Below are 26,421 nucleotides of genomic sequence, written 5' to 3' on the forward strand. Positions count from 1 at the left end.
TCATATGGTATTTTCTTTCTCTTTCTGGCTTACTCCACTTAGAATGACATTCTCCAGAGATATCTATGTTGCTGCAAATGGCATTATGCTGTCATTTTTTATGGCTGAACAGTATTCCATTATATAAATATACCACATCTTCTTTATCCAGTCATCTGTTGATGGACATTTAGGCTGTTTCCATGTCTTGGCTATTGTAAATAGTGCTGCTATGAACATTGGGGTGCAGGTGTCTTTTTGAAGTAGGGTTCTTTATGGATATATGCCCAGGAACGGGTATGATTCTTTAAACTTTCAAAAAAGAGAAAGAAAACCCAACTCAAACTGGCTTCTACAAAAGAGAATATATTGGCTTATTTACAGAACTATCTGCAGTTCTGTAAGTAAATTTACAACAACACTAAGTAAATCTGAATTTTCTCTCTCCATTCCTGGGCTTCACTTCCTCTATTCTGATTCTTTCCTCAGAAAGGGTTTAAACAACACTAAGTAAATCTGAATTTTCTCTCTCCATTCCTGGGCTTCACTTCCTCTATTCTGATTCTTTCCTCAGAAAGGGTTTAAACAACACTAAGTAAATCTGAATTTTCTCTCTCCATTCCTGGGCTTCACTTCCTCTATTCTGATTCTTTCCTCAGAAAGGGGAATTTAAACAACACTAAGTAAATCTGAATTTTCTCTCTCCATTCCTGGGCTTCACTTCCTCTATTCTGATTCTTTCCTCAGAAAGGGTTCCCGCATTGTGAATGACCATAGCAGTTCCAACTTAACACCGTCAAAGATTCTAGACCAGGACAAGGATAAGAGGACCAGTTCTGATTGGAGTTGATTAACTTGTCTAAAGTAATATGCCCCTCCTTAAACCAATCATTATTGTTCCTCCTGGTACCAGAGGTACCAACTAAAAAAAATAAATTACTTAAATTAAATTAAAAATAAATAAATAAAATAATAATAATAAATGAAAAAAATTTAAAGCCACAAGAAAACTACTGAAGGAGGGGATGGTTCTCCAAAGGACAGTCAAGACATCTACTAAGATAAGGGTGAATGGATGTTGGGTAGCAAATACAACAGATGTCCAATACAAGGAACTAAAATTAAAGCTTTGTCTAGGTCAAAGGACTAAGATATTTAACCTGGGAGACATGAGTCTGTGGCATAGTGGTGGTAAAAGTGAAAGCTGTTTACAGATATTTTAAAGTTTGTCACAAAAAAAAAAGGCAAGAGGGTGACTTGTTCTTTGTGGCTCAAGTGATAACAATAACAATACTGATAACATTTACTTGTTTTGAATAAACTAGAGAATTTCATTCCTACTTTGAGCTTCAACACAACTACTTAATTCATTACATACTACCATAAGTTATAATAATTGTAAATTATAAGTTATTTATAATAACTGATCACTACCACTAGCTAACTAATTAAATGCATACATTATTTCATCCAATCCTCAAAATACTCTTAAGAGGCAAACACTATTATTAGCCCTGCTCTACATCTGTGGAAATTGAATTCTAGAGGTTAAGTACCTTGCCCAAAGTAAGGTCAAAGATTACAGCCACACACTATTTGCTTCTTCTGGGAACAAGGCCAAAATTATAGGTAGGCAGATTTCACCTCAATATAAGAACAAAATAATAAGCATTTAAAATATTAGGAAATGAGATGGACTTGAGATGTGATAGATCACCAAAGAAAAATATGAAAAGTTCAAGCACTACACAATTGAAAATGGTTACTTTCAAGATCCCCAAGGATGCTTAAAACCCTAATATCATAAACATATTCATCTAGTATATATAAATTTTTGCCTAGACTAAAAGAAAAGAGGGATTTGTTATTGTTTTGTGGGAAAAAAATTGTCCTAATTGAGAATGTTGCATTATGAAAGTTCATTTTGGAACTAGAAATAAACTATTTTGGTAATCTACCTACTATACCCAAACAGTTTCTAGAAACTTTCAAGTACAATGTAATGAATGAAGTATCCAGGTTGAAGCTCAACACTGAGAATGAAATTCTTGAGTTTATTCAAAGGAAGTAAATTCCTGAAGAAAAAGTAATAGTTGATCATTTAAAATAAACAATAAAAACTTCATTTTAATAAGTAAGCTTATTTGATGGTTTAACTCAGAACTCCCAAAGATATCAAGATCTACTTCACAGATACTGATTCAAAGCAAACGTCTCAAATATCAAATCATCATGATAAACCAACTTCTTAAAATTTTATTATCTGTTAACACAAAAAAATTGAATGGAATATTAATGAATAGAAAGCCTGTGCTTCAGCAGACTGCTTAAATCTACAAGTCAATCCAAATCAGCACAGTCATTAAAAGCTTCTAAAAGTTGAACCCTTCTTCACAACAAGGTATGGGGAATCTCTCTTTGGACATCTCCATTTTGTCCAAAGAAAAGCCTCCTGCTGATCCTAATCCAGGATGCAGACCATTTACTGTAGTTACTATCACCCACTCTGGCAGTCAAAACTGAGCTGAGCACAACAGGACAGCTGCATTTTATACTGCACAGTATTCTGCTAAAGGTATCCACTTTAAGATCCCAGTAACTCACCCAAAAACCAAATCAAACAACCCTTTCTTCCTTTTTCATTTTCCTTATTTTGCATCTATTGTAACCCAATTTCTAGAGACATCCTTTTCAGTAATCTTCCGTATGCCAACAGGATGGTTCTCTATTCATCTTCTACTTTTTAACTCTTTACAGATTCTCCATATTCTCTTCCTCCTCAAACAATGTAAACTCAGGTTCCAGAGAGTTTTGATCTCAGCCCTACACAAACTGTTCCCTAAAAACAGATCTAATAAATTCCATAGTCTTAGCTATCAGTTCTCAAAAGCAGCCTATAAAATCATCAAATATTAACCTCCAGCCCTGACTTCTCAACTGTTTCAGTCCATCATCTTTTAACTGCTGAAAACTGCTACCTGGATACTTACCTCAAATCCAGAATTTCCAAAAGTGAACATAACTTTTCCTTGAAAATTAGTTCTATAGCATTACTCATAGTAGTCAAAAAGTGGAAATGGTAAATGTTTATCACCCGTTGAATAGATAAACAAAATGTGGTATATCCATACACTGGAATTTTTAAAAAGTGAAGTACTGACACATGTGACAACATGGATGAACCTTGAAAACACTGCTAAGTGAAAGCAGTCAGTCACATACTGTGTGATTCCATTTATTTAAAATGTCCAGAATAGGCAAATCCATACAGGCAGAAAGCAGATCAGTGGTTACCAGGGGCTGGAGAGAGAGGGAAAGACTGCTTAATGGGTAACAGGTTTCCTTTTGAGAAGCTGAAAATGTTCTGGGATTAGATAGCATTGATGATTGCACAGCACTGTGAATATACTAAATGCCACTGAACTGTACACTTTTAAATGGTTAGAACGATGAATTTTATGTTAGGTCAATTTTACCCAATTTATAACAATTAGTTCTACTTTTAAACTTCTTTCTACCAATGAAACTGTCATCCTTCTACAGTTTTTTTCAATGTCCCTCTCTCATTCACCATTGTCTTATCAATTCCCCAGTCCTAGAGTCTTCCTTCAAAATATTTCCCACAACCAACCTTGTCTTTCAATTCATCAGTACCTGTTCAGGCCTTCAGAACCTCTCACCTACAGCAACAGATTTACTTTGTAAGATTCACTTTATATTGTATCTTAGCACCCAGATCTACCTGCTTTCGTCTATTCAATACAGAACCACCAAATTAACAATTTCCTAAAATAATGTTTCCATTATGTCTCATATTAATTCCAAACTCTTCACCAATACATGCACAGCTGGGTTACCCTAGTACTAAAAGCTTCCAGAATTCAGTGAGGCACAGAATAGGCCAAACACTCTAGGAGCTGACACTTCCCACAGTGGTTGTGCTACCAGGTTTGCACTGTCTAATCCAAGAAGAGAACGTGTGATCCTGAGCTAGAAAAGCTGAGGCTGAAGTGAGGGAAGACCAAGGCATCACATCTTACAAAGTGAATATGCAGCGTCTGGTACCCAGTATTACAATGAATGAAATGAACTTTTTCTGAGACTCAATTTCTTCATCTGTAAAGGATGGATGATGGTAATACCACCCATCTCAAAGTAGTGTTTATTTTGAGGATGAAATGTGACTATGAATATACTTTATAAGCTCTAAAACACTACAATATAAGAAGTGAAAGTTTAGCAAGATACCTTGTGTTATAACTTCTCAAAAGAACACAAACAATGTAGCGGCAAAAGCAGTACCAATTCTTATTTACCTTTTTCTATCCAATTAGGTTGGGACATTTATTACTTATTTTTCCTCATGGAATTTAACAAAGCCACTTTCATGTCACATTTTGTTTCATCAGGGCCTTTCTATTAGCAGTCAACAACCCCGTACAACTGAAGTCAGATCATCTTTAAACTTGAATAGGAAAAGGAAAATGAGTGAGTGAGTAAACAAAGGAGAAAGGGATTAGGATTTACCTAAAATCCCAGACCCCTCCCAAGCCCTCCAGGTTTTGGTTTTCAAACTTGCCAAAGGTAAGAACAATTACCCACAAAATAAGGAACACATTGGGTAGAGCCTAGAAGCAAGGAGTAAATTATTTCATAGACTAATGATCTTTCTTTTGGTTAATATCCCTCAACTGAAAGGCATTCAGGCAGTTGTCAGGCTGAAGAAATTCCAAACTAGGCCAAAAAAAACAGTGTGGCCGATTAATTTCTAAGGATGGAATCCTCACCTATACCCAACAAACCCCAATCTGAGAAATTTAAAAAATACCTATTAATTTACTTTAAAATGACTATTAGAAACCCACTGCATATTAACAAATTTTTTTTATGGAAAAATAACTATTTCCTAAACCAAAATTTAGAGAGGAGTGGTACTGGTTTTACATTTTTGCAAATCTCATTAGTAACTGTTAATAAAAACAGCTGGATTCTCTTTATCTGCTTCTTCATCCAATCTGTTGCACTACATTGTTCTGTTGAAATGAGGAAAATTCAGCTTCATAAAATAGGTAGGTGGTAAATGGAGGGCCTTGTAGAACCCTTGAAAGTGCCTCAAGTCCCCAGACCACTGCTATGCTAGGAAAACCAAGTTACAGCCTTTGTTTAAAGACAACTAAATGACTATACTGGCTATAGTGGCTGCTCAAAAATTTTGTATACACCAGTCCAAAGAGTAAATTAATAATTTTAAACTGTTAGGGAATATTCAAGTGATGAGCACAACATTAAGAAAAAGCATTACTGAGCAGTAATAATAAGGCATTTTGTTTAAAAATATATTGAAGCAAAACATACATCACTCCAAAAATCAGATTTTGTTCATCATGGTGTACTCAGACATAAAGCAGAAATGTCTGCAATGAAAATGATTAAAATAAAAAATATTTTTAGTTTAATCCAGTTCACCAAAAAGCCTAAATATTACGTCTTGATCCTACAGGGTTCCAGTTAATCATTTTTAACCATGGAGGATCTCTTAAGGTAAAGTTTGGAAGGAAGGGAAGGATAAACTAGTAAAAGTATTTTAGAGCAGAAACTCCATGGAATAACATTCTTAGAACTACCTGCATTCAGTACAGATGTAGTACAAAAGGGTAAAAAACCAGTCATGGTAGTAGGAGGTAAGTAGGTTTAATGTGTGTGCTGGAGAGCAGTGGAAGTCCATATTTAGCTGTCCAAATTAACCATTAACTTTCAGTATACTATCAGAGTTCATAGGAACAATTTTAGTTTTTTATTTTCTTCCCTGAGCAGTTCTAGTTTTAAAAATTGACATTTTATGACTTTCATTATTTCCTAGGGATCTTCAAACAACAAAGGGAAAATTTACTTATTACTTTTAAACAGAATAAAACTTACTCTATCTTAAAATTACTATATGAGCCTATATGATCATTTTTAGATCTAAGATACATTATGGTATCTGAGTGATTTTATGTTTCTTAAATCTTGAAATATTTTGCTAATTCTATCATCTAGGGTGTTATTTCACCATTGCTCATCAACTTTTCCCAACTATGATTTTTTTAAAAACCAAAATAGTAAGAAAATAGAAGAATGATTTAATTGCCTAGAAGAATAATCCAAGAGTGAAAAAATCACTAATGCATTATTCTTCACCTTTCTTATCTTTTTCTTATTGTTTTCCACAAAATACCAACTTTCAAAAAGGTATAAAAGACTGACGGCATCATCTTTGTAATCTGTGTCGTGAAGGAAAAATTTTACTTCTACCCGTTTAGCTTAGAATATCTGGGGCCTGTGAATTAAGCTAACAAAGGACAAATCAACAAGAGAAAAAGCACAAAAACTTTATTAATATTTACATACACTGAAGTTCACAGAAAAGAAGTAAAACTCGAAGAAGCAGTTAGCCTCAGGGGTTTATATACCACTTTAACAGAGAAAAGGAAATTGGGGCTTTGAGAATCAATAAATCACGGGGAAGAAACTAGAAAATATGTGGTAGAACTAATAGAAGGTAAGGGTTATTTTAGTTGGGTCTGTTTGTGCAAACTCATCTCAGTGTCAACTCTCCATCTCTGGGGATAAGAGTCACACCTCCCTCCCTGGTACAGCAGGAGAAAGACCTTCACAAAAAGAACTGTATGCCCTACTTTTAGGTAGTTTATGGGAGGGGAAAAAACTCTTCCTGCATCTGTTGATTCTCAACTGCCTTCTGCTCAAAATAATCCTTATATCAAAGTGGCATATTTTAGGGTGGCATGACCTGATCCTCTTCAATCTGCTTGTAGTTTTCCGTGAACACAGTTAAGTATTCAGAACTATTTATCTTCTGTCCAAAATGGAAAAGAAGAAAACTGACAGAGGAGGCATTTCATAACTATTAGGTGAACCTGAAGATAAATGCAAAGATAGATAGCAAGCACTTCAGACTATAATAATGGCAGTGAAATCTGGGAAATCTCAGACAAAGTCTTCAGATGAAATATCCTAGAAAATTTTTCTCAAACTCAACAATCAATGAGTGAACAATATTTTCTAAAAAACTAAAAGGAAATACAGTGTTCTCTTCAGCAGGAAGGGCTGGATCATGCAATATTTTTATAAGAATGCAGATCATGCTCTTTTGCTAAAAGGATATGTAACAGTATTCTTTCATCCTCATGTTTGTGGGCTAAAATTTAATTTGATACAGTTCTTAAGTAGAGAAGTGTTAAATGCAGGTGTATACACAATGTTGACTAGAAGGAAACAGATGATGCAGAAATCTTTTAAGTTCATTGGAATGATTATTCTAATTGGTGTCTACAAATCTAAAACTCAAGATACCTTGCAATTATGAAGCAAAAAGATGGCCATCTTCCCTTCAACAAAATTTTGAACCACTGAAGGTTTCAAAAAATTTTTCAAGTGTTACATTTAATGATGCACATGCAAAATGGAGATCCAGAAGGAATGATAAACTAGAACCTATTAGGGAAGTATCTGGAATCTCAAATCACTATTTACAATGTTAAATATATTCTAAGTTCATGTATGACAGCTGATGAGTTGGTCGTATTCAATGATGCCCATTTCAGGTATATATACCTTCAAAACCTGGGAAATACAGTATACAAAATCTGGGCAACATGTGATAGTATAACATCGTAAGCTTGAAAGATGCAGATCCACAAACTGTTTCAGAAAAGGAGTGAGAGAAGAACCAAGAGTATTACAAGAATTGACAAAAAAAATTGAAAACTGTGTCAGAAATACAACTTAGGATAAATTTTTTATAAGTTTAGAATTGGCATGGTATTATCCAGCAAGAAATTTCCCTTACTTGGCAGTATCAAAAAGAACAAGGCTGAACTTCTGTGAACTTTCCCAAAGAGAAAGCTAGAGAAGTCAACTGCACATAACCTGGTTTTCAAACCTATTTGATGATTCTTACTGTTCTAAATAAAACTACTCTTCTCAGCTCAATGCATTCTCAAGCATCAACGGATTTTTTAAAAACCCTGCATAAGGTAACCTGAAGAGAGTTACATTATAAATAGAATAAAGGAGGGATAAACACTGATTAAGAAAGTCAGAACCTACCCAGCTGACTGCTGAACACAACGGTTAGATGCACCAAACCCTGCACAGTTGAAAATCCGTGTATATAGTTGGCCCTCTGTATTCATGGTTCAGCATCCATGGATTCAACCCAACTGCTGATCATATGGTACTGCAGTACTTTTATTGAGGAAAAAAAAAAAACTCACATGGATTTGTATAGTTCAAACCTGTGTTGTACAAGGGTCAACTGTATTTGCAAAATAATGACTTAAAGATGATGGCCTATGATTGATACTACGGTCACTATATGGGGAAAGCTTCAATTACAAAACTGTAAGTTACCAAGAAGATTACTCATTCAACTAGGAAAAGCAGTTGCAGAAACTAGGAAGAGAATTTGGGCTTACGCTATAACCACAATATTCTTGTGCACAGGTCTAAGTGGGAAGAATAAAGGAAGAAAGATGCTCTTTGTGTGGAAACAAAAACTAAAAACAAAACAAACAAAAATGTGTGCTACAATTATAATATTTGCCAAGAGCATTCAAAGGTTATACATATTAATTGTAGAGAGTGGTATGTAATTAGATGCATGAGATAGATTTTTGTTCTTTATTTCACTAAGTACTTACAAATACATCTGGTAACTTTAAATTCTTATTAAAAGCTAATTTGTTTTATATTATCCCTTTATTCTTCTGTATATTATATAAATTAAATTATATAATGATATAAAACTATATAAAATAATTTAAAATGCAAAGAAATAAAAAGAAATAGTTCCTTTTGATCTAGTAGAAAATAGTAATCACTTTTTCCTCGTATGTTGAGTTAAAAGTATCCTTAAAACAAAACTGCTTTGCAAAAATGAATAAAAACACATCTTTGATAGGAGTTACCAAGTAAATCATTATGTATCTCTTTAAAATAACCTGACTGAAAAATCAAATATTTCTGAGTCCTCTGAAGCAGGAAAAAATAAACTATTCAGGACTATATATCTACTTAATATGTCATAAATATTTCTCAACCTTCAAAAGTTAATTTTGAAATAATATGTTGTCAGTAATCTCCAATTTCCTGTCATCTAAAACTATAATTTACTTTCTATTTACAAAAATTGCTATTCCATGTTAAGTACATACCCTGCCCAATCTGTAGAGAAAAAGAAATCTTGGTATGGTTCTAAATGTTCTTTAGAATAAAGAAAACAAGTGTGAGAGAAGAGGGTACAAAATTATTTATCCCTTTGACCTCCTCTCCCCTATTAAGTAAACCAATTCTGAGAATAAAACACCAGACTGAAGAATCAGGACTAAACTAGACAGCCTAACTGGGAAAAATGGGTTAAAACGGAGATGCTGAGGATCATCAACCTCCTACATTAAACTACTCCAGACCTTTTCTATAATCACAGCTTCCTACTGCTACAAGGGTCCTAAGCAAACCTTCAAAGGGGGCAAACACCTACCGATACCTACTTTCTGTCTCCTCTCCCCTCATCACCCTAGGCTCTGATGCCAAATGGAGCAGCAATTCCAAGTTCCCTAAACTAGATAAGTTAGTCCTGTCCTTCAAAACTGCTCCCATCCCTCATCCCAAACACCCATTTCTAGAGGATTGCTCTCAACTGTGTATTATCAGATTACTACAGGTAAATTCATACCAAATACTAATGCCAAAATATCACCCCATGGATTACTGCTAATTGCAAAGGGAAACGCTTAAAATGGATAGGTAGTCTGTCACTGCCTTATCCAAAAGATCAAATTTAGGATTACCAATAGAACAATCCTACTTTCTGTGCCTCCTGATGTTGTATAATGTGCAATACACTGCATGACTTATAAAACATTCTTGCTAAAAATATTTAGCCTGAACTACTCAAGCCTTTAGATCTAACTTCAAGTTTACAAGAGGGTAGAGGGTACAATTAAACCCCATGAGGAAGAAATTGTGAGTAAAATACAGAATGGGGGTTACTCTACAAGCCTACCCACCTCCTCTCTTCAAAAGGTCAATGTCCTCCCCAAAAAGGGGGGAGGAGGGGAGAAACTACAATAAATTAAAAGAAACACAAATGTAGTGCATAATTAGATACTAGTTCAAAATAAATGACTAAAAAGGACAGGGAAAACGTGAATACATACTACATACATATATAAGATTATCAGGGATTATGTAGGGTGTGACTATGGTATTGTGGTTACATAAAAAATTGGCCTTAATCTTATGAAATACATACTGAAACACATACAGTACTTAGGTGTGAATGTCACTATCTACGAAACACGCTTTGAAAACATTCAGTTAAAAACAACCTGTAACAGATAGACAAACGTGGCAAAATAGTAACAACTGGAAAAACTAGGCGGTAGGTATGAGTGCTCACCTGGGCTATTCAACTTTTCGGTATGTTTGGGGAAAAAATAACATGAAAACTAAAATAACAAAAGTTTAGAAGCTAAGAAATGAACTCTTAAAAACATAAATGTAAGGGCAATTGAACAGTATTTCTTCAATTTTGTAGGTGAGCCTCTTTGCCTCTTCTCACTTACCTCATTCTCACAAAAAAAATGACACTTAATATTAGTGAATTGAGCCCTAAATGAGGCATCAGAAAACCTAAGATTCTAGAAATGGCTTTATCACTTCCTAGCCATGACCTCATTAAAGACCTCTCACCCGGAGAGCTCTCTTTCCTCACCTCAGTTCTATCAACACAGATCACCGCAAAAGGGTTCAGGAGAAACAAATAAGGCGGTATCAGAGACCGATACAAACGCAATGGAACTAAAACATCGAGACCACATAGTCCCAACTTAATTCCCTAAACAAACCCGTGCCTTGATCGCAGGCACAGTAACTTTCTGCTCAGGGACAGCCTGCGTTGGCACAGTAATCCCCCAAAGCAGGACACCTCACAAACGCGAAGAGGTGGCTCGTTTCAATTTTACGTTTAATGCCGCCAAAGACAGCATTGTTCTTAATACACAGTCCATACAAACATGAAAACAATAAATAAATGAAGTCTAAATTCTCAGAATTCCCTCTTTAAACTAACACCTCTTCGCAAACAAAGAAAAACCCCTGGACGAAGGTCTCCCGTGCTTGCAGAAACGGGTTCACTTTGACGTTTCTCCTCCCTAGCCGATTTCTCCAGAAAAGCGTTAACACTGGAGATAAGCTGGGAGGGCAGTCCTTCCATCTCTACGGCAGGATAAACCTCGGAGTGAGATCATTCTTTCCGTCTCCAGAAGTGAAACCTGCAGGCTCTGCTAGGAAATCGTGTAAACAAGTCCACGTTTCTCCTCAGGGCCCCTTTGCTGTAGACAATGACGGGACGTCTAGGGCAGAGCGGGGAAGTCCTTTGACAAGGAGGAGGGTGTGAGCGGGAAAGACGGGTCACCTGGGCGGGGGAACCTGGGCCCCGAGGTCCCCGAGGCCTCCAAGTTGTCACCCCCTTTGGTGTCTATGCCTACGACTCAGGACACTCGGGGGAAAGCGGGAGCGAGAGGAGCACGGGTCCCTCCAAACATCGCCACAAAATGCACGGAAGACCAAGGAAACAGCCTTCGGAGAGAAAAGCCTGCAGCAGGCTAGGGGCGAACAGGCCCTGGGAGGCGAGGCCGGGAGGCGGCTGAGGCGGCCCCGGCCTCCCGCACCCAGCCAGCCGCCGCGTCGCGCCGGGATCCCTCCCCCGCCGGGGCCGGCGCAAGATGGCGGTCCGGCCGCCGCCGCCGTCGCGCAGCCGGTCCCCTCCCCCGCGCCCTGGGTGCTCTCGGCGACCCGCGCCAGCCTCGACACCCCCAGCCCGGCGCCCCCGGAGCGAGGCGGCGCAGGCCGCGCGGGAGGGCCTCTGCCTGCTGCAGCGCGGGGCGGGCGGGGGCGGGCGGGGGCGGGGGGCGCTTACCGTGAGCGGAGCGGATCGGCCTGACTGGGGCCCTGAGGAGGAGGAGAAAGAGGAGGAGGAAAAGGAGGAGCACGAAAAACTACACGGCGGCGACGGCAGCGGCTCCCATTGCGGAGCAGGCAGCTGAGCCGTGGGCGGGGGGGGGGGGGGTCTCTTGGAGCCGGCGCGCTGCCTCATGGGTAGGCTCCGGGTCAGCCTCCGCGTGTCCGGACTCCCTGTCTTCTCGCCAACGCGGGAGGCGGGCGCGGGCATGTGCGCCGCGTCGCGGGCCCTCGAAGGCCCCGGCGCCCCGCCACGCGCCGCACGCGGCCGAGGGCCAGGGTCCTGGCCGGACCCGGCGCCGCTGTGAGGGCCGTCTGCTCGCCCGCCAGCAACCCCGAAATCGGGGCCGCAACGAATCTGAAGGCGTGGAAACGCGAGTTCCGGGGCCTCCCTGTCTTTAACAACTAGTTCTCCACAGGCTTGGAACGTAAGGTCTAGGAAGAGAGGAGCCATGAAAAAGAAATGCTGTACCTGAGCGGCAAAGACATACACCGGATGAGAAAAATAAGTGGAGACGTTTCTTTTTATAATTGGCTGATTTTGCCAAATTTGTTTCAAACATGCGATTTTGCTTATGTCTCCTTTAATTTTTAACTGCCATATGGATGCCTGTAATAACTTTAAAAAAAAAAACGAAAATATAAGTGCACTTACTAGAACACTCGCTAAGATACTGCCTGCATAAATACTTGCTAAACACTGTATTCTGATCTGTGAGGAAAGTTTCCTCTACCAGTTGTCCTCATGAGGTCGAAGTGGTCTAGCTCTCGAGTGACCTGGATTTGAAATCTTGCCTTGTTAAGCCCTTAGTACACACCAATCACTGCACTTACCGTTCAATCGCTAGATCGTACTAATTATTCCTGCCTATTTTAATTAGTTTCTTTTTTCTCAACCAGACTGCCCCCAGCTTTTCCAGGGTTTATCATTACAGTTGTTTCCTTATTAATTACCACTCCCAGATCAATCTTCCCCAAAGGCCACTTGAATTAGCTCTAGAAACCTGGAATGTCTACAGATGACCATGACCTTCTCTTCTCCCAGCTGGGCCAGGGAAAGTAGCCAGCTTTCCCTTTTTTGTTGGCGCTGAAAATAAGCTTTATAGGAAAAGACAAAGAATAATCAAAATAACAAACATGGAAAGCTAGAAGTTCAAAAATCTTGGAGCATTCTAAAGTCAACTGTATTTCAAATATAGTTCCTAATGGCTAGCAAAGCACGTTACAATATGAAAGTGAACTTAAGATTTCACTCTATATTCTACAGTCTGGTCCTCAGTTTGCAGAGACAGAGTTGTTAGCCCCCAGAGCTAATTTAAATCCATTGGGATGATTCATACCAACCAAACTTACTAGAAACTGATATATAAACCAAAAAACCAATTTATTCTCTCCCCCCACCCCACACCATGAAAAACATAACTGCCACGAAGACCAGAAAATTCTGTACACATTTTCACTCAAAAGGAACATTTACACAAGAGGCCAAATTTTGAAGGATGTCTGGTGAGTATGAAATCAACACAGAGAAAATAAATTGGATAATTTATTTGACTACTCCATCCTCAAAACTCCTCCTTTGGCTTCTAAAACACAACTGCCTTGATTCTTTTGACATACTGTCCACACCTTCCCATCATTTTTTAAGTGCTTCTCTTCCTGACGTTGTATTTTCTGCCCCTTTGTAATCTGTACAGACTAAGAATCATCACAGTACTCATTCTCCTTAAGTGAGATCATGTGCCACCCTTCCCTAACTGAAATGGATGTAGGTGATTTTCCAGATTCTATTCCACAAGTCTATTGTGTTCACCAACATTTGGCTGAACCACCACCTCCCTCTCAAACTCCAAGAATAATCCAACCAGCATAAAACTATCAGAATTACCCTCATCTCCCTTTGAACCAGTTTATGTTTCAGAAACCAATCAGAGTGAAGACCAGGATTTTTGTTTGGGCAGAAGAGAGGTTCTTTCTTTCTCTGGATGATATGGTATTACAGTGTGAATACTGGAAGAGTTACCACCTTTTTCGTGTGTGTGCTACTGAGAGCCAACTGAGAATAAAACTAACATGGATGAAGAAGGGCTGGATGAATCAATCATAAGAAAAGGAAGTAAAACCCTGAGAGCATCATAAACCTCCAAATCAAACCCAACCTGAACCCCATGCTACTGCTAGACTTTTCTGTTATATGAGCTAGTAAACTCCCTTTTCTGTTTAAGTTGAAGGAGTCTAGAATAAGCCACTGTAGCTTAAAAATTATTTTTAGCCAAAGGCATTTGAGTTCCTGAAGTCCTTTATTTGCCTCAAAGCAGAGCCTCCCAAAAGAACTCAATTGTCATAAATCTCCTCCCAGGGAGCAACCAGGGAAGATTGTCTTATCACTACAGACTATGAGAATTGTTACCACACCTAAACAGACATCTTCGCAAAACTATCACATCTCCCCTCTTCTCTTGGCCCATTTATCTTTCCTAAAAGTCATTTGTTTTCCCATAAATGCCCTCTCTCCTCTGCCCTGCTTCTAAGAAGTCATTTGTTTTCACATGAGTGCCTTTCTCCCCCTCCCCTTCATCTATTAAAATAGTATATATGCCCCAAATTCTTACCACCACTTTGAGTGACATTTTTTTTTTGTGAACTCTCCTACATAATTTGTGAGTAAAATCTGTCTTTTCCCTTGCTAACCTGTCTTTTGTCAGTTTAATTTGCAGGCCCCCCAAAACTAAATCTAAGAGGGTGGAAAAAAAGTTTTTCTTCCCTGACAAAGCCAATTTGAGTTTGGTTTTCTGTTATCTGCAACTGAAAGCATCCTAACTGCAGAGACAATGATAAATATTCACCATATTGTTTTCCTCTTGTGTACCCAGGAAATCCACATTTCCTGGCTCCCTTACTTCTACATCATGCCATGTGACTGTTTTTGGCCAGTGGAATATAGACAGAAGCATTGATTGCCTAATCAAGCCTGACCCTTGAAACCTCCAGTAATTTATAGCTCCTTTTTGTTTTTCAACATTGGTCAGCCAGATACAGAAAACTCTGAGGAGCTAAGGAATGGCAGCAACAGTAGGTGGAAGGATCCTGGGTCTTTTAATAATTGCACAGGAAACATTCATTCACTGATCCTCATTGTACAGATTAGAGAAAAACATAAGCTTATTGGGTTAGGATTTGAGGGTTGTTTGTTATAACAGTAACAATTACCTACCCTGATTAATAATAGAAATGGTAGCCTATTATGACAAAAAATCTAAAATACGTGGCATGAATTTAGAGAGTCATGTAGGAATTAATGAAACATGTAGTAGGCTAAACAGCTCTAGATTTGTATCAGGCAGTGGCTAAACTGCTGCCTACAATACTTTAGAAAGCAGATGAGAACAAACACATAATTTGTAGCTCCAAGGGAAGAGTTCAGAAAGCAATATTAACAGTGGATGTTGGTGATTTTTGAAGTGATTAGTAGGGTATTACCAGAAAGAGATTAGTGTAGAAGAGAATTAACCAGTTTACAAACAGAAATGAAAGGGAATAGAGAGAGTCCAGCATTGGGGGGCCTTGGAGGGTTTGAAAACACAATACTTCCACATTCCAGAGAGAAAGAGATATGATTTTAAAAGCTTTGAGCAAGGACACCACAGTAGGATTTGAACAAAATGACTCAGCCCTTAGGAAAAGATCAGATTACACATGTTTACTTTCAGATAGCACCTCTTGTTTCAGATAGCCTCAAAGTAGCAGCCATTATTTTTTATCTCCAGCTTCATGGAGATATAATTGACAAAATTATATATACTGAAAATGTACAATGTGATGATTTGATATACATATCCATTGTGAAATGATTACCGCAATCAGGTTAATTAACACATCCATGACCTCACATAGTTACTTCATGTGTAGGGGATGGGGTGAGGGGCAGAGAGGGTGAGAAAGCTTAAAATCTACTCTCTTAGAAAATTTCAAATATAGAATACAGTATTATGCTGAACATTAGATCTCCAGAACTTACTCATCTTATAATTGAAAACTTGTACCCTTTAACCAGCATCTCTTCTAAGCAACAGCATTTAAATTGAGAGAAAGAGAGATTTGCTCAAGAAAGCAGAAAAATAATGGAGCTTTTAGAACTATGTCTCTAGAGGGAATATTGTTGGTGCTTCTGCAATTACTCTTGGATATCTATCCATCTTTTGGGGGGTGCTCACTTTGCCCCAAGTTTCATTGCACTTTTACATCCAGCAGCCAAGATCTGCAGCTCTTTTTCAGAGGACTGTGCTTGGGCCACTGGAGCTACTTTGCCTGCCTTTGCAGAGACTGGAAGTACCTGGGAAATTACCCTGGTAAATGTCCCTCGGGGCCAGATCTTAACCAAGGGCTGATAAAAATGCAGGAGTGTGAAAGCCTTAATTCCCCTGTCTTGGGTGGGAACTGCTCTGAGGCATGATTTACACTCCAGAATTCTCCCATAGGATCAGGCTGAAGCTACCTCTGTAGCTTTTTATCTAAAATTGTATCCTTGCTTATGTGCATGTTAAGCTATTACCCTAGATCCAAAGCCACCCTTCTTAATTCAGCTTTGTGATGCTGGGGGCTGGGCATCTGCAAACCAATTTTGTGCTTTGCCAACTGCTCCCTGTTATGTTCTGCCAACAGAGGACACTGAAGGAGACTGCAGGGCTGGAAGAGGAAGAAGGGCCTTGCCCCTTCCTGTTTATTTCTGTTTGCTTTATTTTCCTGTCATGAGGTATCCACAACTTTTCATGAGTCCTAGCAGCAAAAATTCATTCCAGTAGCAAAGGCTGTATCCAGTTTATAGTTTTCCCAACACTTGTAGAACTAGTCTCCTCGTACCCCCAGGCAGATAGCAACACCAGCCATCATCACCCCCTCCAACACCAGTCACTATCACCCTCTCCTGGTTCCCAGCTCTATGGCATCTCTCCTCCAAGATTAGACTCCAGCACCAGCTAAGCAGTGCCCCTTTCTCAGAGGTCTGAATTTCAGCTCCATGGAGCCATTCCTCCAAGCTTCTAAGTGTTTGTTATGAACTGCATATATGTGTCTCCCCAAAATTTATATGTTGAAACCCTAATCTCCAGTGTGACAGTATTTGGAGATAGGGCCTTTGGGGAGTGCCTCTCTCCTCTCCTGTCCTCCTCCTCCTCCCCTTCCACTTTTCTACTTTCCCTCTGTCTCTCTGTCTCTCTGTCTCTCTCTCTCAATACAACAAGAAGACAGCTGTCTACAAGCCAGGAAGCAGGTCCTCATCAGATACCAGATCTGCCACACCTTGATCTTTGACTTCCCGGCCTCCAGAACTGTGAGAAATAAATGTATGTTGTTTAAATCACCCCGTCTGTGGTATCTGTGTGATAGAAGCTTCAACTGACTGAGACAGTGTTAGTCATTCATCTTCTCTTTGTTCCCTCAGCCCTAGAGGTGGTCGCCACATCCTGTAGTTGCTACATCCATAATATTTAATGTTCCTTTTTTGCCTTAAACAGTTCTTTATTTTAAATTCTCTTTGTTAAAATAACGAGTATGCTTCTGTCTCCTAACGGGATCCTGAGTGGCACACTTGGCTTCCTCTTCTCCCTTGTTCTGCTGTTTCTATTCCCATGCAATGCTCTTAATGAGCCATTGTTCACATTCTCACATGTTTACTGTCTTTTATAAAAGTAACAGTCTGCAACAATTGAAAAGTTTTTTTTAAAAAATGGTCCTTTGCTACAGATAGTTTAAAAGGCTGTATTCCAACATCACTTCTAGTCCAGCCTCTAAAACCACTTAAGATTCTTTCAAGATCTTTCTGTTCATCAGTTGGTACAGAGGACCCACCGGAGTATTTTGAATCCCTAAAATGTGGAGGTACTGGGTACAAGTAACCTGGAATTTCTGAATGACTGATGGAACAGAAACACCTCCTCCACCAAACACATCAGTCTACACTAGACCATGAGGTTAAGTAGGAAATAAACCTTAATATTTTAAGTCTCAGAGATTTGGGGGTTATTAGTTTGATTAGATAATGTTAGTTACACAGTTACATTGTTACTGAATTTTCCTAGGACATTGACTTTTATTTCTATACTCATGATTCCTGAATTTATATCTTCAAAGCAGCAGAGTCATATGTCTTACCACACACTCAACATTTTGGATGTCCGACAGGAACCAAAAAAATCAACATTCCTAAAACTTAATTCATTATGCTCCCTCTCTTTTTCCTTATCTTTCCATTTTGTTGAACCATATCACCATCCTTCCAGTTGTCCAACCCTACAACCTAGGAGTAACCCTCAGCTTCTCCTTCTCTAGTGTCCACCATAACCAATCAACCCTGTACCAAGTTTTGAAGATTCTACCTTCTTTACTTTCCAACCCTTTCCCTATTCTTGATTTCTAGTTCCTCTATTCTTTCTCACTTGAGTGAGAAAAATCTATTGTATACTCCCAGATTAATTCCTTCCTGTGTCATAAAAACCTTTCTCTAAAAAGCAAATCTAAGTATGTAACATTCATGCTTTAAAAATACATCAATTTTTTATAGTCCTTAAGATAAAATCCATGTTCCTTCACATGGTGTGCTAGATAATATGGATTGGCTACCTGAATCACTATTCCACTTTCCTTCTAATGGAGATGATGGAAAGATAAAAACTGTATTCCTCACATGCCTTGCCACTAGAGTTCTAGGTGTAGTAGGTTCTCCCAACTTGATGCATCTGCACCAAATTTGGAAAACTATGAGGTAGAAGCCATCTTTTCTTACTGGAGCTTCTAGTGGTGAGCAAGGTTATGAAGAGATGACTGTTAGCAGCAATTGCAGTAGCTAAGTTCTCGTGTCTATTCACCAGCCCCACATATGAGACGCAATTGAGGCAACATCAGTGGCAGCAGCAGCAGCAGCTTCCTGAACCCTGGATCTCAGCTGTGAAATCACAGCAGCCCCCTGACTTCGATTCCTCCAGCCCTTCTGCTAATACTGCTTGTTCCTGCATTAAATACCTTTCTATCAGAAAGACCTAAAGTCTTTTCTATTTCCTACACAGCAACCTGAACTATTAACATGACGTACAAGGTTTTTCATGATCTATCCCCATTTTCTCTCACTTAATCTCACCGCCATTTCATACGCATCCGTTCCTGTACATTGCAGCTGAGCCGTGTGGAACCACTTGCAGATTCTCAAACATACCATGTTTTCCTTATTCATGCTAACCTCCAACTTTCTAACTCCTACTTATTCTTTAAGATTTAGTTTGAACCTTACCTATTCTGGGAAACCTTCCTTGCTGTCTCTGCCCTTATCTGCCAGCTTGTAATCAAAACTTCTCATTCCTTTTTTGCTACCTAGCACCTGAGTCCCCTATGTTTGAGATATTCCCCATTCTTATGGGACAGAGGCTTCCACCTCCACAGAAACTGAAAATGTCAGCTACTTGCTTTTCCATTTCTCTTGTAGTTGGAGAATGTGCACATGATCTAGGATCTACTAATCAGATATATCTCCCTTAGATTACAAATTAGAAGCTAATGGGATGAAAAAGCATGGATTTTTATTTATTTTTTTTTTTTTGGCAGAACTCTGGCAATGTGTAGCAGTAGGGAAGGCAACTAAAACAGTTCTAGAGACAACAGTGCCAGAAATTGTAGCAACAGTGGTGTGGACGGTTTGAGCTGGAGTGTCTGTGCTAGTTCCTCTCCAGCCTAGTTCTGTGTGATTTTGAAAGTTGTTCCTGAATGCATGGTCTCTGAGACTGGTTTTTAAGAGACTTTATGTACTAACCGTTCCAAGAGACTTTATATACTAACCAATAGCTCTTTAATAAATTCCTTTTCTGTTTAAGTAAGCCAGAGTCTGTTTCTATTGTTTACAACCAAGAACTCTGATTGATATAATATCCTTTCTGCTCTCTCCCACTGCACTTCATATGTGTGAGTGAGTTGGATTACTGTTTAGCAAATACTTCCTCCTGTATGCTCAAACTACACCCTCCTGCTTCATTGGTGTTAGGCTTAATCTTATGTTTTTCTTTGGCCAATGGGATGACAGCATTTGTAATTCAAACAGAGGCTTGAAACAGGCTTTAGTGTTTGAGTTTGCCCTTCTGTGCTCCAATGAAGAGAAAAGCAATGATGAGAAGTGTGGCTGGTGGTTATTCAGCCTGGGACTCAGAGTGGACACATGGAGCAGACCACATACCTTAAGCAGTCACTGGTCCAAAGACAAGGGACTCATGGAGATGCCCTCTACTGAATCTTCATTGTAGAGCTCAGACCCTGGAGCCCAGAGTCTTACCTAGCCATCCACAGAACTGTGAGCAAGAGAATAAGCTTGCTATTTTGAGTCACTGGACTCTTTCTTTTTCCTTTTTTTACTGAGGTATAATTGACATATAACCATATATTAGTTCAAGTATACAATGTAATGACTTTTTGATATTTGTATTTATTGTGAAATAATCACCCCAATAAATCTAGTTAATATCTGTCCTCATACACAGTTATAAAAATTTTTTCTTGCTGTGAAAACTTTCAAGATTTACTATCTTAGCAACTTTCAAATATGCAATACAGCATTAATAACTATAGTGGCCATGCTGTACATTACATCCCTGTGGCTTACTTATCTTATAACTGGAAGCTTGTACCTTTTGACTCCCTTCACTCATTTCTCTCCCCCGTTGTCTCCACCCCCACCAGCCACTTCTGGCAACCACCAACCTGTTCTCTGTATCTATCAGCTTGGTTTTTAGTTTGGGGTTTGTTTGCTTGTTTAAGATTCCATATATAAGTGAAATCATACAGTATTTGTCTTTCTCTGACTTAGTTCACTCAGCATAATGCCCTCAAGGACCATCTATATTGTTGCATATGGCAAGTTTCATCCTTTTTAAAGGCAGAATAATATTCCCATGTGTGTGAATATATATGTATTTTTTAACCCATTCATCCATCAGTGGACACTTAGGTTGTTTCCATACTTTGGTAATTGTGAATAATGCTGCAATGAACATGGGGGTGCAGATATCTCTTCAAAATAGTGATATCATTTCTTTCAAATATTAATACCCAGAAGTGGAATTGTTATATAGTTCATATAGTAGTTCTATTTTTAATTATTGGAGGAACTTTCAACTGTTTTCCATAGTGGCTGCAACATGTACATTCCCATCAACAGTGCATAAAGTTTCCCTCTTCTCCACACTCTGGTCAACACTTGTCATTTCTCATCTTTTCAGTAACAGTCGTTCTAGAAGGCATAAGGTAGTATCTCATTGTAGGTTTGATTTGCATTTCCCTAGTGATTAGTGATGCTGAGCTTCTTTTCATGTACTTGTTTGCCTCCTGTATGTCTTCTTTGGTAAAATGCCTATTCAGATCCTCTGTTCATTTTTAAATTGGATTGCTTGATTTTTTGCTATTGAATTATTTGAGTTCTTTTTTATATTTTGGATAGTAAACCCTTATCAGATATATAATTTGCAAATGTTTCCTCCATTCTAAGTCAGTTCATTCTTATGCAGCATTCCATCTATAGCTGACTAATGGAGTGTGTAATTATTAATAGTTATAGTAATAGTCAGCCTACAGTGTAATTATTGGTTTACTTGTCTGTTGCTCTGTTGCTTTCTACTAAACTGTAAGCTTGCTGAGGGTGAAAACTGTGTCTTATTGGTCTTTACGTTTTAAGTGATTATCACAAAACCTATACCAAGCATCAACAAATGTTTAATGAATGAATAAACAGATAAATAAATGAATGGCAAGCATCCTAAAAAATTGCAATTTTGGGGTCTTTTACCACTACAGAATGTTGCCTTGCAAAACAACACTTCTTTATCAAAGGATTTCCTTTTCAGTCAAAATATAGTCAAATTGATTCTATTAAGCTGGATTGAATTACTGCATGGCAATACAACCATTCTTTCCTGAGACTACTCTCTTTCTATCTTACTTAGGGTTTTGATGCTCCTGAACACAGGACCAGCTCATAATAATGTTCAATGAATTTCACTTCAATTCATTTCTTTCCAAAACTCCTTAGTTATAAATTTATACACAAACTCTCCTACTACTTCTATATGTAGTTGGTTACTTACATTAAGGATGAATTCTACTAGTTTCATTTTCAAATATCAATTTTCTTATTTTCAAATTTGGGCTTATTTGGTAGTATCTCTCCATAACTCACATGCACCAAATACCTAAACCATAGCTGAGATATAATAAAAATCCATTAAAATGGATTTGACCTTTGTTATATTAATAGTTACCTGTATACATAAAGTTTGATGCAATCATTTTGACTAGGGGGCATTTTGGTATAGACTAAAATAGAAAGTCATATCCTTTTTTTTATTTTGACAAAATATACAAAATGATTTTTCTCGTATAATTACTGACATCAGTTGGAATAAAGATCAGGAATGGGATGAGGTTCAGAGATGAAGTGAGTATAAGGAATGAGGTGCAGACACCAAAAGTGAGTTTATATTTTGTCATGACCATGACCATTTTGATGAGTCTGTAACAAATATATCAAAGGGGCAACGTCAAAAAAAAAAAACAAAAAAAAACCAGTTCAAACTATGCATATGTCCTGTTTCCATGACTAAGTTGAAGTCCTAAAGCAGTGTTAGGGTGCTGGATATAAATAGACAGATATATTTCTCTAATTATTGTAAGTGATAATATTTGTAAGTGATAATCAGGTAGAACTACATAGGATAACCCATAAATCTGTTGACTGAGTACACATGAACAGCATCTACTCATCAAATAAAGATATAACACATATCCAAAATATTCAATGATATAGACAGTCACAGTTATGCATGATAATGAAAGATAAATGACAAAGAGTTCACAAAAATGATAATCTTTATTATTTCCTTCCTCTTGCTAACTTTGGGCTTAGTTTGTTCTTTTTTAGTTTCTTGAGCTTTAAAGTTGGGGTGTTTATAAACAACAAGGTCCTACTGTATATAGCACATGGCACAATATTCAATGGCTTGTAGTAACCTGTAATGAAAAAGAATATGTATATATAATGTGAATAACTGAATCACTATGCTGTACACTGGAAACTAATAACAACATTGTAAAACAACTATACTTCAATTTTTAAAAATGGGAAAGAAAGAAACAAAGTTAGGATGTTTATTAGAGGTCTTTTTTTTCTTGATGCATGCATTTATCACTGCAAGCGTCTTTCCTCTTAGAACTTCTTTTGTTGTATCCCATAAGTTTTGATATGTTGTGTTTCCATCATCATTTGCATCATTTTTTATTCCCCTTTTGATTTCTTCTGTGATCCATTGGTTGGTTGTTCAGGAGTGTGTTGTTTAATTTTTATGTGGTTGTGAATGTTCCAGCTTTCCTCCTATTGTTGATTTCTAGTTTCATACCATTGTGGTTGGAAAAGACATTTGCTGTAATTTCAGTCTTCTTAAATTTGCTAAGTCTTGTTCTGTGGCCTGACGTATGACATATCCTGTAGAACGACCTGTGTGCTCTTAAGAAGAATATATTCTGCTGCTGTTGGATGGAACATTGTTCATGTGTCTCTTGGGCCCAGTTAGTCTACAGTGTTGTTCAAATCCACTATTTCCTTATTGATTCTCTTTCTGATCTATCCATCGTGAAGAGCGGTATACTGAAGTCCTCAATTATTATTATATTGTTGTTTACTTCTCCTTTTAAAAGTGAACCAGTTTCTTAGGAAAGCAAAATTATGCTCGAATTCAAACCAGAAATTAATTTCTTTATTGAGTCATCATAGGCAAGATTCTATAATATGATATGTCTTAATCTGGAAGTAGATTTCAGTGCATCTGGAGAAATTGATGAATTACAAATCCTTTAGGCAGTCCTTCTAAGCATGTCTTTAATCTGAGTTTCTGAAAAATAGTGAACAACTCCTAATTTAAGATTAACCCACTGAGAGCTATTCATTGTCACTAATTAAGTACAGAGCCTTACGTTAAAATAATCAGCAGAGCTAGGGGATAGCATGGACATTTTCTGGTGACTACTAAAACACACAGAAAGCTGTCTGTATAGAAAGTGACTCTACCTGGTACTTGGAGTTGCACCAAAGAAATAAAGTACTACAAATGAGGATGAGACTGTCTTCTGAAACGAATTTGTGTCCCTTCTAAGCTACAGACAAATGGATAACTGATGTTCTAGAGTTCCACACCACAAGCATTGCAGTAATAATTTTGGTCTGGAAAATGGTAAATACCACCACTGCACTTTGCCATTACAATATTTTTATACTAAAATATCTATAGAGCATCAAGATGTTAAGTACTGTTAATTTCTTATTATGGAATAGCCCCTGAAACTTGCCTGTCTTTTGAATATAATATTGGCCTAAGATGGCTAGAGTTGCAACTTAAGTATGAAAGTGTCATTTTAACTGACATATCTGATAAGCAACACATAGGGAAGCTTCTAATTTTCAGAGCAATAGGAAGCAGTATTTTTTAAATGAAAAAGCCCATGCTGCAAACACATGAAAGCTATAGTGAGATGGCCAAATCATTTGAAGTGAGGTTCTTCATTCGTTCTGGAACATCCTTGGTCACGATTTCTTCAAGTATTGCCTCTGTTCCATTCTTTTCTTCTTCTCCTTTTGGAACTCTGATTAAATGAATCTTAAATTTCCTGGTCTCTACGTTTCCTAACTTTTCATCTATATTTCCTATCTTTTTTGTCTATCTATGCTTCATTCTGCATAATTTATTTTAAAATATCTTCTAATTTGATGTTATACTTATTCACTCATTCTGAAATGTCACATATTGTATTCATTTCTGTACAGTACTGTTGGTTCTTTTTCAAATCTGATCAGTCACTTTTTAAAGTATTCAGATATTTTCTTTTTTTTTTTTTTCTTTTCTGTGGTAGTGATTTCCACTAATCTGTCTTCTAGCTCACTGATCCATTCTTCTGCCTCATTTAGTATATTCTTGGTTCCTTCTAGTCTGTTGTTCATTTCAATAATTGTATTCTTCAACTCTGGGTATTCTTTATATTTTCTAACTCTTTGCTAAAAACTTCCCTCTGTGTATCTATACTCCTCCTGAGTTCTCTGAACATCTTCACCATCATTACTCTAAACTCTTTCTTGGCTAGATTGCCTGTCTCCTCATCACTTATTTCTTCTTCTGGGATTTTATCTTGTGCCTTGGCCTGAGAGAGATCCCTCTTCTGCCTCACATTGTCTACTTTCTATTTGTATTTTTAGGTAGATTAGTTATGTTTCCCAACCTTGGAGAAGTGGCCTTCTGTGGGAAACATCTTATGCATCCCAGCAGTATACTCCTCTCTTGTAACCCAAGGGCCAGAGTCCAGCTGGTCCCAGTGTAGAGTCTGGCCTGTGTTTGTGGCTTTGGTATTGTTGTTTTCTTACTTCTGGTATCTGACCTTGGTGGATGAGCCTGGACTAGACACATATGCAGATTCCATGGCAGGAGGAGTCGGTGCCTCCCCACTGCTGCGTAGAGTTTGGTCCCGGCCCTCTGGTGGGTAGGGGCATGCCTAGAGGTGGCTGCGGGCTCAGGAAGTCTGCTGATGGTTGGGGCTGTGTCCCCACCCAGTATGTTATTTGGCCTGAGCACTTAAGCCTACAGCTTTTGGGTGGGGCCATGAATTGGTGGTAATGAACCAAGCAAGATGTCTGCCTCCAGGAAATCTTATGTAGATGAACACTCCCCAAATGTCTGCTACCAGCATTTCTGTCCCCAAGGTAAGCCACAGCCACCCCCCGCACCTCCCTGGGAGAACTTCCAAATCCAGCAGACAGGTCTGGCCCAGGTTCCTATGAAGTCACTGCCTCTGCCCTTGGCCCCAGCATGCACAATATTCTGTGTGCACTTCCCGAGAGAGAGAAGTCTCTGTTTCCCCCATTCCTGTGGGGCTCCTGGAGTTAAACCCCGTTGGCCTCCAAAGCAAGATGTGCTGGGGTCTCCTCCCAATGCCGGGATCCCAGGCTGAGAAGCCTGATGTGGGGCTTAGAACTCTCACTCCTGTGACTTAATTATTCTTCAGCTTGTGGGTTGCCCACTCGGGGGGCACAGGGCCCGATTATATCATGAACACGCCCCTCCTACCATCCTGCTGTGGTTCCCTCTTTATGTTTCCAGTTGAAGAGGATCTTTTTTGCTTGGTTCCAGTCTTTATTTCCAATGGGTGTTTAGTAGTTATCGTGGTCTTGTTGTAGTTGTTAGAAGCGGTGAGCTCGTGGTCCTACTACTGCGCCATCTTGACTGGAAACCGGGCTGAGATGGTTTCTATGCAGACCAAGGTGCTCCGCCGGCCCTCCTGCCACCAAGCAGCAGGTGCGCCTGGGTGAGGGGCAGTCCTAGTGATAGGCTGGGGGCTGGTATCATGGCA

At 38.6% G+C, this 26,421-nt stretch overlaps 1 protein-coding gene across 5 annotated transcripts in view; it reads right to left on the reverse strand.

Annotated features, from left to right (window-relative positions):
• Nucleotides 1-26,421, reverse strand: part of ZNF280D (zinc finger protein 280D) — a 141,228-nt gene that overhangs the window by 94,608 nt on the left and 20,199 nt on the right. The window contains exons 1-2 of one of the 5 annotated variants that reach the window (XM_074366172.1): nt 11,963-12,084; nt 8,089-8,226 (exon numbers count right to left, since the gene is read on the reverse strand). The exons of 1 other annotated variant lie outside the window; for it this stretch is intronic. Coding sequence is in view for 1 of the 4 variants with exons in the window: in XM_010969465.3 (XP_010967767.1) it covers nt 4,296-4,323 (28 nt within the window). In the remaining 3 variants the exon portion in view is untranslated. Of the gene's footprint in view, nt 1-4,295; nt 4,410-8,088; nt 8,227-11,962; nt 12,120-26,421 lie in introns of those variants that run through there. 3 more of the 5 variants (XM_074366171.1, XM_010969462.3, XM_010969465.3) reach the window with 3 other exon arrangements.

Source organism: Camelus bactrianus, chromosome 6, assembly GCF_048773025.1.
Source record: "Camelus bactrianus isolate YW-2024 breed Bactrian camel chromosome 6, ASM4877302v1, whole genome shotgun sequence".
NCBI lineage: Eukaryota > Metazoa > Chordata > Mammalia > Artiodactyla > Camelidae > Camelus > Camelus bactrianus.